The sequence below is a fragment of the Amphiprion ocellaris genome, chromosome 18 (assembly GCF_022539595.1).
Source record: "Amphiprion ocellaris isolate individual 3 ecotype Okinawa chromosome 18, ASM2253959v1, whole genome shotgun sequence".
In the NCBI taxonomy this organism is placed as follows: domain Eukaryota; kingdom Metazoa; phylum Chordata; class Actinopteri; family Pomacentridae; genus Amphiprion; species Amphiprion ocellaris.
The window spans coordinates 27,664,387-27,680,466 of NC_072783.1; the positions used below are offsets into that span (position 1 = coordinate 27,664,387).

The 16,080-nt window shown below is 39.1% G+C and overlaps 1 protein-coding gene and 1 long non-coding RNA gene across 19 annotated transcripts in view; both read right to left on the reverse strand.

Moving 5' to 3' along the window:
- Positions 1-1,197: 1,197 nt before the first annotated feature.
- On the reverse strand, positions 1,198-3,703 carry LOC129347446 (uncharacterized). The gene is made up of 2 exons (XR_008599562.1): positions 1,478-3,703; positions 1,198-1,413 (listed from the first exon to the last, which is right to left on the reverse strand). It is a non-coding gene; the product is annotated as an uncharacterized LOC129347446 (long non-coding RNA).
- Positions 3,704-6,240: 2,537 nt separating this feature from the next.
- The window catches only part of plce1 (phospholipase C, epsilon 1), an 88,883-nt gene continuing 79,043 nt past the window's right edge, over positions 6,241-16,080 (reverse strand). For 16 of the 18 annotated variants that reach the window (XM_055004800.1, XM_055004801.1, XM_055004797.1 and 13 more), the window contains 7 exons: positions 14,850-14,968; positions 14,397-14,525; positions 14,042-14,239; positions 13,604-13,810; positions 12,434-12,646; positions 11,569-11,680; positions 6,241-10,233 (listed from right to left, as the gene is read on the reverse strand). In XM_055004800.1, the coding sequence (XP_054860775.1) occupies positions 10,025-10,233; positions 11,569-11,680; positions 12,434-12,646; positions 13,604-13,810; positions 14,042-14,239; positions 14,397-14,525; positions 14,850-14,968 (1,187 nt within the window). In that variant the 3' untranslated portion in view covers positions 6,241-10,024. Of the gene's footprint in view, positions 10,234-11,471; positions 11,681-12,433; positions 12,647-13,603; positions 13,811-14,041; positions 14,240-14,396; positions 14,526-14,849; positions 14,969-16,080 lie in introns of all 18 variants that reach the window. The other 2 variants (XM_055004813.1, XM_055004811.1) reach the window with 1 other exon arrangement.

Sequence of the window (16,080 nt, forward strand, 5' to 3'; positions counted from 1 at the left end):
CCCAAAACATCAAATAAAGACCCGAAAGGGTGGTTTAGAAAAAAATCCTTCAATGTAGACCAAAAAAGTTAGTATGGAGGAATATTCCACCTGAAATGTAGACCTGAGAAGTTGGTTTGGAAGAATATACCATCCTAAACATCCTTAAATGTAGATTAAAAGACGGTTTGGAAGAAAATTCCACCTAAAATCCTTCAATGTAGACCTAAAAGGTGAGTTTAATGATATATTCCACGTAAAATTCACTACTGTAGACCTTGGAGGTTGGTCTGATGGTATATTCCACCCATCATCCTTGAACATAAACTTAAAAAGTTCGTTCAAAGGAATATTCCACCTAAAATTCTTCAATGTAGACCAAAAAATCTTGGTGTAAAGGAGTATTCCACCTTAAATGTAGACCTAAAGGATGGTTTGGAGTAATATTCTACTCTAAAATCTTCCAGTGTAGACCTAAAAGGTTGATCTGATGGTATATTCTACCCAACATCCTGGAACATTTACCTATAAGGTTGGTTTAATGGTATATTCCCAGAAGAACCCTTGAACATTGGGCTTATTGGTATATTCCACCCAAACTACTTGTACATATACCAAGAAGTCAGTGTAAAGGAAATGTAGACCTAAAAGGATTGTTTAAAGGAATATTTAAACGATTATTTTCATTATTTAATAATCTGTTATCAGTCAGAACCCTGGCAAACTTATTTTCATCAGTTTTTTTAGTGGAAGTCACAAATAAAGGAGCTCTTGGTTTTTCCCGGCGTTACTGAGTCCAAAGCTACTGTTTCAACACAGAACGTTCACATGCATCCACAAACCTCTCAGCACTCAAACACCCACAGACAGGAGGCCGGCTGGGCCGAGGCTAGGTGGCGTCCTCAGACCCACGAGTTGGGGAGTCGCTGAACTTGTTGGTCCGGTTTGAAGGCCTCTGTGTGGTGTAGTAGAAGTCCACGTAGTCGGTGTTGGCTTTGAACCACAGTGACTGGCCACCATCAGGTGGACCGGCTTGTCCTCGTAGGGCTCCTCCTGTAGCCTTGAGGGGACCACAGGAACATTCAGTAGCTGTTGGAGTTCTTCCTGTCAGGCTCGTGGTAGAACGGCTCTGAAGAATCTTGTACTTGTCTTATCTGGAACACTCTAACAGCCTAAACTGTTAACAGCGGTGTAAAGAAGCAAACACACAGGCATAGATTAGGACTCAAACTAGATTTATTTTAGAAAACAAATCAACTTAGAGGCATTTGTTCACACGTGGGTGAATAGGAGGCCGTCCAATCAGATTCGAGGTCTTCACTCTGTAGGTTGTTTGTTGGGTGAGACTCTTGGACCTCCATCAGCTGACATGGATGTTTGATGGTCTTCCTCTCTAGTGCCAGATGATTCATCCATGAATTCAGCAGCTACAGACTGAAATGAAGCTCATGCGGCTGTTATTGAATTCCTGTTCCAGATCAAATGTTCAGGAGCTCACCTTGAATGCAGCCGTCTGCTGTCTGGATAGTTTTTCTCATTCTAGTCTTCAATAAAGTCTTTTTCCTCATGTCAGGATGTGGTGAGACTCTTTCTCAGTCGCTGCAGACATCCCTCATTGTGCATCTCCAGAGAAGAAACAGAAAAACTGGTCACTGCTTCAGCATCACAAACGCTCTCCAGCATTGAGAGTGTTTTAGGAATTAATTCATTGTGTTGTGAACTTTGAAGGAGCAGAAACTTTACAGCTGCCAAAGATATGAGCTCCAATTCTGGATGTTTTAGAAATAAAGTTCATCAAATGAACATTTGATTTTTGCTGATAACTCATGAAATTAGTGAAGAAATCTAACATAAAAACCTGTAAACTCTCAGGCAGCTTTTGTTAAAGTTTGTCTATAATTCTATCATCATGTTCTGGAACCAGGACTCTGCAGAAGTTCCTTCAATCAGATACTTGTGTGTTTCTATTTCAGGCCTCAGGTTTGAACGTACAGCAGAGGATTAGAAAGGAGTGATTTTAATATTTAAATCAGTCCAGTAAATGTTTGGAGTAAAAATGATTAAAATTTTGATTTACAAATTTGTGTCAAATAATATTGTAGAGTCTCACTTAAATATATCCAAATGAGTTCAGTGTATTTACATTTTATAGAATATTTGATTTCTTAATCTCAATACTGTAAGGTCTGACCCTAAATATTCTAATAATGATGTAAATTTAAATAAATAATGTAGTGCAGAGTCATAAACTTTAATCAGCTAAACTAATGATAATAAATATCACAGCACATTCTTAACCTGAACATTCATACTGAGGTAAATTTACATAAATCATGATTGTCTAGCATCTTAACTGGAATATTTCTAACATGAATATTTTTGTATTGCGCTGATAAACAACAATAACCTGACTTTCAGATAATATTTATTGTCTGATTGTGAGACTAAATTCCTCCACATTCTGGAACTTTCCGTGTAGCAGCTGTAGGAATAAATGAAAATAAAATGTGTTCATTTCCACATTATGCACATCTATTTATTCTTAATATCTCAGACTGAATGGTAGCTGGCAGTAAAAACAAACTCATCTGCTGGACTGAATTTCCCACAATGGAAACATGGACAGAATTTAACACTCATGTATCCATGGCAACGCTAAAGTTTCTGCTTCTTACCAAAGTTCACAACACAAGTAAAGCTTTTAATGTAAAACTTCAGGGATGACTGCTGACCATAAGTATTCTGATCAATACTTCATTATCAATATCAGGACAGATGTTACAACTCCAGCTGTTGCATTAGACTGCAGTTATTCACAGAGAAATTAAAACCTCACATTCCTCATAAAAACTAGATGGGACTTTTATTAAATAAAGTGTTGGTGAATAAACAGTGTAAAAAGTGCAAAGCAGCTCCATTAAATCAGAAGATGTGAGACTTCCACAGCATGGATCACCATCTGCTGTGTTGATTCATAGCTGAATGTCAGAATGAACTGAGCTAGAAAAGCTGCTTTGAGCTGCAACATTACGGTCTGACAATCCAACACCATCACAGTTTTCATCTGGTTGTTTTGCTTCAACATGCTGTGAAGTTCAGTTTTTACCTGAATCAATACAGAGATTCTATTTCCAACCAAGACTGGAAGAAAAATTGGAATGTTATGAGGTTATTAATACAACTAGTATTAAAGTAAAATAACTTTCTTAAAAGCTAAAATACACAGCAGAGAAATACAGGTTGAGAAGTTCATTCTAATAATGACGTACAGCTGTTGCAGCAACTAACACGGGTGTTCAGCGGTAAGTTAGCCACCTGCGTTAATTAGCCCGCTAGCTAACTTAGCCGCTTAGCTAGCTAACGCGTCCGGACCAACTGCTCAAACACGACAAAACACAACTCTTCACAAGTCGCTGACTTAACGTACAACAAAACAACGCTCCTGGTTAGAAGTATTTATCTTCTTACCGTGTTTTACTCCAAAAATAAGGTCAACAGCAGCCAGAGACGCTACCACACTGCCGACCATAGATATATATAGCAGACTAGATACGCTAGCGCGCTGTCGTCTGTATCTGTCTATGGTCTGACCAGTCACTGCTCTGTGGCTCCGCCCTCTGAGAATCTTGTTGTCGTTTGGCTCCACACTTGCTGATGACCACTTCCGGTCTCAGAAAATGAAAAAACGGGCCTTTTTTCGTTTCTTTCTCTTACTTATTTTTATTTTTTTGTTATTCTAAATATAAAAATGAAAATCAAAGTATTTTTAAAATTTCGTGTATCCCTTTTTGATCATGAAAAGGAAATATGCCTTGTATTTCAATTTTAATTTTTGTATTTTAAAACGAAAATGAAATAGCCACTCGTTTTTTGTTTTTCAATACCCGTTTCAGAATGGAAAATCCAATTGCCAAAATATACACGGACCCTGAAGCCTATCAGCAGAAGTTTAGCAATCAGAGAAATTCGCCTAATCAGAGTTATGTTGAGTTTGCCAGGGAGGAGTGAGCTCTCTTTCATAAATGGTGCGCGGCCTCCAGAGCTGCTGATTTTGTCTTTGTGAGAACTGCTGTTGCTGGAGAAATTCAAGAGGTCTCCACCAGAGCACATAGTTATGCATTTAAATGAACAGAAGGTAGCTTCACTCATTGCTGTTAGGAGATCTGTCTGACCTGACAATAACTATGATGGTAACAAATTAAATTCATGCTTTTAATGAGCTTAATTCGTAAACTGACTTCCTTAAATACGTTGAAATCGTTTATGAAACAGAACAAATAGTTGAATTTAGAGGTTTTTTTGAAGTGATAGAATGTTTTGTGGCCCATTTTAAAAACAGAGTTTGGGTGATATTTATTGAGGTTTTTGTTGTGTAAAATTGTGTTTTCTGGGAAGTATTGAGAAATGTGAAAATTGTGAAACAAAGTTTTAGTGACTGAAGAAATGCTGATGTTGGATTGAGGACACTGAGTTTGTTGAAATTAGTGTTAAAAAATAGGAGACAAGATGGTAACTGGGCCTTTTTTCATAAAATGTTTAAAATAGAGTTGATTTTTTTTTTTAAATCAACTTATTATTTTGTGAGACAAAGCACATGAACAATTTTTGTTCAATTTATTTGGTTATACATATATTCACAAATAATCCTGCAGAATGAATGACATTTGATCTGTTCATGCAGCAGAAGTAGAAATGTTGGTTTTGTTTCTGTTTTCAGAGTCATCAGCACCACACTTGGACTGAGATCTTGGGCCACAGCTCTAACTGGCCTGTTGGCCCAAGACTAATGTGACTACCAGCTCGCCAGCTGGTGGCTCTCGGCCACAAAGGTCCACAGCTTGCAGTTCGCAGGCTGGTGGCTCGAAAGGCTCCAAGCTCGCAGCTTGCAGGCTCACGTCCAACATCTGGGGTCCACCTCTCACACCTCTTAGCTCCTCTCTCTCCTGCTTCCTCCCTTTCATCCTTGTTTTCAATCCTAATCCTCGTCCCTGCTCCTTCCTCCTCCTCTGGCTCTTCCTCCTCATTGGAGGTCCTCAGTTAAATGTCTTTTGTTTGATTTATTTGATTGAACTCTGTCCTTGTCACTGGGTCTTTAGTCTGGGTGTCTGTTAGAGGTTAGGGTGGATCTGGTGGGGGAAGAAGCATGAAACCTTCCTCATGTTACTCCGTCACAGTGAAGCTCTGCTGTCAGATGTTAAAAAGGATGCAGACCAAAAGTTGTGGAGGTTCATATGTAATAATGTGCTCACCCTCGACCAAAAGTGGAGTCGACAGTGACAAGGACAGAGTTCAGGGGTTGAACTGGGAGGAAAAGAAGTAAGTATTAGTTACTGGTTTCCTCACTGCCAGCAGAGTCTGCATGAAAACAAGGTAAGTAAGATGAGTTGGGAGGGGCTAATTCAACAGGTAAAAGCATCACCTTCTCACATTTCTCATGATGGGCTCAGTGAGACAAAGAATCAGGTGAAAAAGTGAGTTTCATAGATGGTGATTGACACTTTTAGGATATTGTCAGCTGCAAACAGGCTCCTTAAAAACTAGTATTGTTCCCTTAGAAAAATATATCAGATTCTGCCACGTTGTTTTCTTTGTTTTCTTGGACTGATGCTGGATGGACCCAAAATGAAGAGAATGATCAGAGACTTTATAGAGAACAAGGAGGAGCAGGATGTACAGCTAATTTAAATGTGCTTTAGTCAGAATGACCCTACAGATACTGTATGCTTGCACAAATACTTGGTATGTAGTATATAACTGCCTGTGAAAATCTAGTTATTTAAGTGAGAATCAATCAAAAATGCATCTTTGTGTGTTGTTTTTACTTTACAACAACAAACTTATATCCCACAAGTTGTAATATCAGGCAATGTCTGTGATTTTCAGATATTTTTGTTAATGCTCCAAACGAAAAGGCGACTTTAAACACTGGACTGCACCATTCCTGTGTCTGTTTGTTGATCTTTGTAATGTTTTCACCCCATCCGGTTGAGGCAGATGGCCACCCTCCCTGAGCCTAGTTCTGCCGGAGGTCTTTTCCTTCCTCCCTGCTAACAAGGAGTTTTTTTCCTCCCCACTGTCACCAAGCGCTTGCTCAAAGAGGGTCGAAAGGAAATAATTGATCTGATCAAAATATACAAAAACAGAGCATGTAGGGAGTAGAATTAGAAGTACAATATTTAGGTATTAGGTAGTACAAAACAGGAATATTCGTGTAGTTTTTGAATGAATATACTCAAACAAACACTTTGATATGCAGCAGCGTTAAGTGTTTGCATCTTTATTGTGATCCTGGTATATGACAAGTCCACCAATTATCAGCCATTTAAAAATTCAAGTAAATAGACAAATGTTCACTTGATGGTCATGTTAAACACAGATAGTGGATGTTAAAGGGTATACTGGACATTTTATGGAGTGCTAAAGATGAAACGCAGCCAACAGGCAGCAAGCACATGTCATATTTAGTGGATATAATGAATATACACCAAAATGTAAAACAAAGTTGTCAGATTTCATCCACATTCATGAAAAATAAAAGATGCTGCCGTGTAACTGCAGAATAACATGCCAGAATTATGAATACTATGCTGAATATTTTACACATAAAGTAAAATATTTCTTTACGTATCTAAATAATTTTGAGTAACATCGGGACTGTAGAATTCCCCCTTCTCACGTACTGAAATAAATAAAAAAAGAAACACTTAAAACTACTTACAGAAACGTACACATAAACAACAAATAAATGCCAACCAGGGCTTCACATTAAAATAAATAACTTTCAAACACACATTTGTCTCAGGTTGTCAACACGTTAAGAAATGATACATTCAGAAAATGAGGTCTACAGGTTAGAAAGAAGGAAAAGTAGATGAAGTGACGAAGCAGATAGCTCACAGATTTACAGTTTAACAGAAAAATGTCCCTTCCTGTGTGGAGTCACACACTTATTACAGCTGATATCGCTTCCATCCAGGCATGCTGGTTGTAGATAATGACCATTTTATGAAGTATTATCATTTGGCATGCCTCCGCGTTTAAATTCTAATCATTTATAATAACAAAAGCCTGACTGGATAAAAGGATTACAGCTGAATTATCATTGACACAGAGTTGTGGTTTCTGGGATCACAGTCTCATCTACCTTAATTACATCAGCCTTAGGGACGGTCCTACCGCTGTACCACTGACGGAAGATAATCCGTGTCCGTGAATGATATCATTTTTGACAAATTTAAACAATTCAAGGTTGACTGGTAAAAAAAAAAAAAAAAAACGAGCAGAAATACAATCTATCTATAGACGATTAAAAAAAATGAAGAGTTGAAGTGACAGACCTTCACTATTGCACTCAAATTCAAACTCACTACTTGGCACAGAGCAAAGTTTTACCCAAAGAAGAATAAATGTACAAGGACGAAAACCTTAAAATCATTTCTGGAGCATGGCCACACTTATCAAAATGCCTACAATCACACGTTTAAGATAACATGACATTTGGCGTCCTGTGTTTTCACAAATTTAGTGTTTGCAGGTTAAAAAAAGTTTCTTTAAACGCACATTTTCAGTTTGTAAGTTGGAATGTGGGTTTAAATTGGCCAAATGCACTTTTAAACCCATGTGACTTATTTTTAACCAAAATTCAATCTAACAGGAATGCGTTCCGAACACTTTTCATTTACTCACAAATGTGTTTTTTCTTTTTTCCAGGCTTCTTTTTAACAGTCAACTCACCTAAAAAATAATCCTGAAGACTAAAACATTTTTAATAGGGCTCTTAGAGGGAAAATATACATATTAACTGAAATGCCAAATAAGATTAAATAATAAGGGGAGGAAAATTATCTAAACTTTTAAAAAATACTTTGTAGAATATGGAAATGTCACTCATTAGCACAGAAAAAAAGGGGAAAGTGGCCCCAAATGAATCAAGTTTTACTAGATTCTGAAAGAAAACTGATCCTAAAATCTACAATCATTAATGACAATCAATCAATATTAGTAATCTATAAAGATATTTTTAAAAAATCAAGCACAGTAAATCCAGGCCAGTAAATTAAAAAGAAATAAAATTCATTCTGTCGTTAAGAAAATAATTTTTGCGAGAAAAAAATTCAAGTTTGGACTACAAACCTTGTGTGTCTTGTGCTTTTTTCAATGCTAAATTGGGCTGAAATTAAAAGTAATAAATACGATGATCATAATTAGAAAAAAGAAAGTCTGACCATCTCATAACAATCAAGTCTCTGTCGCGAGTCGGACAGTAACACACACAAAAAAACGAGACAACAGCAAAAGGAAAAACAAAATGTGCAAAATGCTGTTGGAAGAAGACCAAGCTGTTTTCCAAAAAGGATCTTAGAGCTGAAAATCATCATTGCTGCTTTCAAATGGTGGAGGAAATTATAGGAAATATTCAGATTTCTTCATTTCTTTTTTCGTATCAAGTCATATCTCATAGAGGGGATTTTTTGACATTTGAAAAACTTAAAGAAAGCTAGAATCAAATGTCTGGTTCTAACCTTGTGACTTGATGCAACTGTTTTAGATTAAACTGTAACTGGGCCAGTATTCAGGAACAGTTCTTTCTTCTAGAAGCATGTTTCCAAATTTCTTAGAGCAGAAAGTTTTCTAGTCTTGTATGAAGTGTAAAATGTAAAAAAAAAAAAAAAAAAAACGTAAAAAAATACGACACTGTCCTATTTATGAATTGAACTTTAGAAAATAATTCAAACAATAATTCATCAGGTTGGTTGGGAAGATAAGATGCTAGTCGACCTACTTATTTGTGGACAGTGATGACAGCCCGAAGACACTTTCTGAAACAAAGCAGATCATCCCAGGAGATACAGCTACAAAAGTACAAGGCAGTGTTACAACATTTTAAAGCAATGTAGGACAACTTTACCAACAACTGTGATACAAAGTTGTTCCACAGTTGCCCCTGTAGAGGTTAATATTTCACACCTACACTGCCTTAAAATGCTGCTTATGTATTGTCACCTTCAGGGCAGAGACGGTAGTGTCAAAGAAATTGCCTCAAGCCTCGCTGCTTCCATTACAGAATATTTATAAAAGCCTGGAAACTTGTGAATGGGGTGTCTCACGTTGTTGCCTCTTTGTGTGAGCGTTGCTCAGCTGCACTGCCCCCAAAACATGTGCCCTTACAGTACTGTGAAACTGGAACAGTAAGAAAAGAACCAAACAAGCCAGCTTGTCAGCCTCCTTCACAATGCCCTCAACCAAAAGAGCGCAAACCTCAGAAAGAGAGAGAACAATTCAGACTCTCCTACACCCCTCCTTTACTTTTTTCAAGCAGATTTCCCTCCAACTGCTGGATGCAAAGGGGTAGTTTATGAGTTTACTTTGAGCCAAATGCAGCATATATTCATCCAAAACATGCTGGACCACTTGTGTAGCCACATTCGAATTGTCCTTCAAACCTAAAAGGGATAATCAACACTCAAAATAGTGTGTGGTTCAGTTTCTCAATAAATCCAAATGCCATTTAGCAGCCATTTCTACTTTAAAACTACTTTTTGTGTGTAAATTCCTTGCAACAAAAAAAAACTGGCCCATCAAAGCAAACTCTACATCCTTTGCATGTGACTCAGGGAAATGTTTTTTTCTATCTCCTGCTCATCAGAAACAGGAGAATGCTATTTTATGTCCCTGACGACTTCAATAAAAACAGCTGCCCCTGGTACTCTGAACCCTTACAGAGCTAAACTATTACCAAGACACCAGGAGGAGCTGGAACTACCGACCCACATGACCATCAGGAGGGATTTCCAACCTCCTGTTCATCATTCAACCAAGCAAAAGGGGCTGAACATCTGTCACCTAAACCCAAAAACGGGGCTTAAATTGACTCCTGTCCTCAACTTGCTCAGATAACACAAGGCAGGATCCTTCACAAGAGAATCGTATCCCAGAATTCCACAATTCATCAGAGCCTCACTGAAACATCTCGCCTCCCATGGAAAAAAGGGGGAATCCTCCAAGTTTAGAAGTAAGTCAGCGCAAGTCTCTCTCTCTCTGGATCTCATTTGTGGATCTTCCAGTTCCTGAGGAGGTGAAGCTTCCAGGTCGGTAGGGTCAGAGAAGAGGTGGGAAGGTGGAGCTGCCCCCTGAAGGATGACGAGGAGGAGGAGGAGGAGGAGGAGGAGGAGGAGGAGGCCAGTAAGAACCTTCCTGCCCCAACTCTGCCGTCTGTCACCCAAGCCTTCAGACCTGCGGCTGCAGACAGATACCCTGCAGAGGAGATACTATTTATTTACACAATTTCTGTTAATTTATAATTAAATAACAAAGTTTGAGTTCAAAGAAAGACGGAGGTACCACATTAATGCATTCAAAATACAACAAAACACTGAAACCTGATATGTGGAACTTTTGTTTTCCCTTTCGATGCATGTTTATGACATTAGCGTCAAGCGTAATCCTTCATCTGAACACTGAGCTTCTTTATTACACAGAGCCTTAGAAACTTTTCTCAGAAGGTTTTCTGTCCGAGGCTCCTCTATACTCTTTATTTCCTGTAGCTTACATTGTCTCTCTAGCTACAGTTGCTCTTCAAGTCTTTGCCAACCAACCATTACCCTCATTTAACGCAACAACACTGGTGTGTCAGTGAGGAAATTATGGTAAGGGCAATATGACAATTTTATATTGTGGACAGTTTTAACTTGGCATATGATCTGCTTTTCAGAGCAACTGTCCAAAAACGTTCTAACTCTACATTAACTAATTCAAAGTGTGATTGGAAAGCCTGATTGGTTGTGATCCTGGGTGATGCTCATTGAACGCACTTTACACCTTGGGGGTGTAACTTATTTTTTAGACAGACGACAGCATAGTGGATGAAGAACAGTGGCTAGTGAATCATCTTCCTTAAAGAAGAGTCAAAGCAGACGTACGAAACACCACTTTGGTCACTTTCAGAATTAAATCACAGCAAAAACTGGATGCAAAGATTTGTAAATTGCAAGCTTTGATCACCTGTTGCTCTGTTGAGCAAATAAGATCTATATGATGCAGATTTTAAACAAAGAAAAATGGGCATTTGCAAACGTTTTTGAGGAAGAAAGTTTTACACATTTGTTCGATACCAAACCATAACTGTGAGTTTGAGAAAACTCCACAAATCACCTTTAACGAAGGGAATTATCTTCATATGGTCTGTCACATTTTTAGCACCATATTTCAGACCAAAAAATCTGAACTGTTTGCTTTTTGATCATCATTGTTTCCCATGTGTGAAAAAACACTAGGTTTCATGCTTAATCAGAAACATCTCGGCAAAACTCCACTCCAATATTTAACACATCACATCTCTTAAATATTGTGCATGCATCTCTAATACGTCAAACCTACTAATATTCCATCCATAACCTGCCTGTAGTCTACCAACAGAAGTGGCACCTTAAACTTTTCTGCTCACATTGAGTTCTCCTTGCATAATGTTAGAGGTTAGAGACAACATACGGTACCTCTGTTGTCTTTCCATGCACAGACAGCAGGCAGAGTGTGAGCCTCACTCCTGGAGCTCAGTCAGAGCCACACAGCATGCAGCTCTATCATCCTTACTCTGGGCAGGACCGTCCACTCCGCTGCCAGTCGTCATGCTGCGACTGCGACTGGTCAGCTTCTTGAGCTCGCTGGCAAAAGAAATGACTTTCTTTTTGTCCTCCCGCACCACCTGTAAGCAGGAACGGATTTGTGTTAATAAAATGCATAAATGCCATAAGAAACACGGTGCCAGTCGGTTTTGAGTAGATCTTGAAGGCAGATAACAGGCTGAGCAAACACTGGATAATAAAAACCTAAATAAACAAAGCTTGCAAAATCATTTAACCTTTATTCGGCGAGGCAGGGCGGTTGAACACATTATTTTCAAGGCATCACAGTAAAAGACCTCCAGTGTAAGAGGTTGATGAATAAATAAAATGTTGGCAGAATTAAAGTATACAGCATAAACACAAAACAGAATAAATACATTAAAAAAATAGACTTACACTACATAAAAAAAATACACAGATCAGCAGCATAGCACATGAAAGACACTGAAAGCAAATGCAGCAACAAGCGACAGGCAAAAGATACAAGTTGTGTTAAAATGCAGGATGAACATGCAACTACTGTGACAGAACAACATGTTAGAAAAACAGGCACTGAAGCAGTTCTTTCAAGCACATGCAAAGCTGTTTGCTTCATGGTTTTTAGCTCATGTTTGCAAATGCAAACGTACAAGGATTAAATTAACACACTTTGTGGTGCACTTTTAATGCAACCGCTGCACAGTGGTTATCTCACAAAACTACAACACTAGGAACGTACAAAAGGGCGAAACACATGCTTAAAGTAGTAATGCACATGAATACAGAATAAAAAATTAAAAACAAACACTAAAAAGTCTCTAGAACTGGAAATAGGTTACCATGTATAGAGCTACCTGCTCTTTGAGTTTAAGAATGAACTTTCCGGCGCCCCTCCAGCGGTTCTGAGCCTGGTAGACGCACTCGTGGTCCAGCAGCACTCGCTGAAGAGGCTTAGTGGCCGAAGATTTCTTAGAGCCGGCGTCCTTGGTCACCTCCTCCATCAAGACGTAGTCACAGGGGTTGGGATTAGAAAGGATACTGCAGGAATACTTTGCCTTTGACAGGGTCTGGTCCAAAAGAAACAAATAGACAGGATATTAACAGATAAAACAAAAAACAAAAACAGAGATGTACAAAAATGTGTGGTTTCTATTGTAATCAAAGAGAACTAGAAAAAGAATTTGTTTGGTTTTACAATATAATATGTAGTATTAGAAATTATGTAGCTTTAATTGTTTTTTAACCCTCTGAATCCCAAGCGGCTACAGTTATTTTCTGTCACATTTTTTATTCACTGTGGGCTCATTTTTCACTGCAGTATAAAGTCCAGCCCCTTTGGAAACAGCACAAGCATGGCTAGACATAGAGACAACAAAGTTATGTCATAAATGATATAAAAAGAAAATGTAAAACTAGATTTGTTTTTGATCATTTCATTTAGAAAAATTGAAAAAAAAGAATGAAATCAACATGCACAATGATTTTTGTGTTTAGGCGTTATCAATACTGGAAAGAAATTCTAGAGACTCTACATACTATATATATTTTACTATTTTATTTGATTCCATACTAGTTTCCTACACGTTCTGAGTAAACATAGCTGCAGTTCAACCCAATTCAGTAGAAGAGCCCCTCAGTTTTTGTCACAGGACTGTTAGTTGCAGCTGAGGCACTAATGGCTTCATGGTTGTGTCAGGGAGTGCAAATTTTTTTAGTTTTTAAAAGAACCAACCAGAGCAAATGATATATTTATGGCGAATTCTAAAATGAGATGTGTAGAATAAAGAGATTTGTTTTAAATATCTCCATTTTAAGCCTAGATTTGGTCAGTTTTCAGACAAAACAGCCCATAACAGATGACTAGTTTAAGGAGTGTCCGAAGCTTAAAAATCCAACAATTTTTCCTGTTTGTACAGTTTCTGGCTGTGATAAATGGTGAAATTTTGGTAATTTAAAGAAAACATGCCTCTGAAGCTTCCTGCTAAGGGTTAAGAGGGTTAAGTTAGGACGCTTCCACCACTCACCTGCTGTATGATGTCCTGAGCAGTGCTGTATCGTGGAGCCTTGATCACAGTGTGAGGCTGTTCTGGTGAAACTTCATGGACCTGGACAAAAAACATGTCGTCTTCTCCTCCTCCTCCTCCTCCTCCCCCGCATCCTCCTGCTCCTTCTCTGCATCCCACGGTCATGTCCTCCTCTCCCTCCAGCACTGTGTTTTTTTCATTTAGGTTCTGCAATTATAACACAGTAACACTAAAATTGCATACCTGAAAAGAAAACGTGACTTGCATGAGAAAACCACAAGGGGGAGCCACACTCTACCTAATAGGATTTACCAAAAAAAAATGTTTTTTGTGATAGTAATGACACACTTATTATGCAGATAATGTCTACTTTAAGATCAGTTCAGATGTCGGTTAGTGACCAAATCTGCTGAAGGAATTATTTTGCTTCATGTTCACCTCCTCTCTTGTTTTGAGGCAGATTCTCCCCACATATCCCTCCTCGGTGCTCCAGCTGCAGACCAGCCTGACAACCTCCTCCTCTGGTGCTAGACAGCGAAACTGAGCACAGCGCTTCACCTCGCTGCGCTCCTTCAACAGAGGAACCTTCTCCTCACACAAGAAGTACTCTGACGGGTTTCCTGCTGATGCCACAACCTGTGGAGACGACACCAGAGGTGAAACTTAAGGTGTGCATGACACATGACAAATACAGATCTCTTAACACAGAACTAAATGTGCACATGAGACTTTCCTCCGCTGGACCTGCAACTGCATCACTGAAACATCATAAATCTTTGTCTGAAATACTAACCATGTCCAGCAGCTGTTTGGCAGTGGTCTGCTCTGTAACACTGAAAACTGTGAAGGGTTCAGGACCAGGAGCTCCATGCACTGTCACCCTGTGCTGCTGGGACGCATGTTTCTCCTCTGAAATGAACAGCTGTGTGGAGGGCAGGAGAGGTGCACAGCAGCAGGTTATTATGAAACATATTGACGTGACATTTCTGCTTCATCAGGCAGTCTTTCTTACTTTCTCCTCTGAGAGCCTGATAAAGCAGAGCCAGAGCGAACAGGATTCAAAGTTATGCTGTTGCTGATGGTGCCAGCAGGATTTCTTTTGAACATTCTTGGACTGCGGTCTACCACGTTTAAATATTAATAAGTGTGTGTCATTGAGAAGGTTTGAAGTTTTTAAAGTGCAGTTAAGCGATCAGACCTAATCTGAACTCTTGCTACCTCAGCACTGGGTCTGAATGAGGCTTACCATGGATGAGGGTGTAGCGCCCCCTGTGGGACCTTCCTCGGTTCTGCGGCTGTAGATAAACAAACTGGACACTTCAAGTGGCTCGTTATGCTGCGTCCTCAACTGGACGTGTCTGTAACCTGAAACACACACAGCGAAAAACAGATTTAGGATATACATTATCCATTACTAGCTAGTGCTATTATATTGAAAGCGTTTAAGATTCAAATATTTGTTGTACCTTAAGACAGGGTGAGTTGTATATTTATTATTGGTGTATGAAATTCCCATCTACAGGTAAAATCAGACCTTTAATCAGTTTTACACTAGTCTGACTCACTAGATGTAGACTGTAGGTACAGGTCTGTCATTTATGCTGCACATTTCATGCAGAATTCTCTTTCACTTCTACTCTGTGTGCTACCGTTTTCAAAATCCCCTTTGCTGCAAGAACCAACAACAACTTTCAACCATCAATGACAGGACTATGGATCTTAGATTTAGCTTATCTATGTATCAGACCTGATTCTAGTACAGTTTCAGAACCAAAACAACTCTTGCAGGACTTGATCAATCTGTTTTCTGATTTGACCATTGTCAGTTGGAGCTGATTTGCCACATCTTTTCACTCTGGCAGCAACATGCTCCAGTGGCATTAACTTGACCGATGTACCAGTCCATATAACTTCACATAAGCTTCTGTCAAATCAGTTTAATACATTTCTGCAAGTGTCACATAGAGCCAGCAAATCATCTGTGGTTTTAATGAGTACAGTGAGCTCCTCCAGAGCTGAAGCACAGGCAGGCTTCACCTTTAGAGCAATGGTTATCACACCCATCCATTCCATTATCTATACACCGCTTAATCCTCATTAGGGTCGGTGCTGCATTAGGGGGGTGCTGGAGTCTATCCCAGCTGACTTAGGGCGAAGGCAGACGACACCCTGGACAGGTCGCCAGTCTATCACAAAGCTACACAGAGGCAAACAATCACACTCACATTCACACCTAAGGACAATTTAGAATCACCAGTTAACCTCAGCATGCAAACTCCACACAGAAAGATCTCAGGCCCAGGCCGGGACGTGAACCAGGAATCTTCTAGCTGCAAGGCAACACTGCTAACTGCCACTGTAAAGCCCAGTTATCATATAACAGTATTTTGCAGGGGTACTGTCATAATATGTTGGGCTCGCAGTACCCAAGATGACTGTGACTGGTTTAAAGAAATACAAAGCAGACTGATAATGCG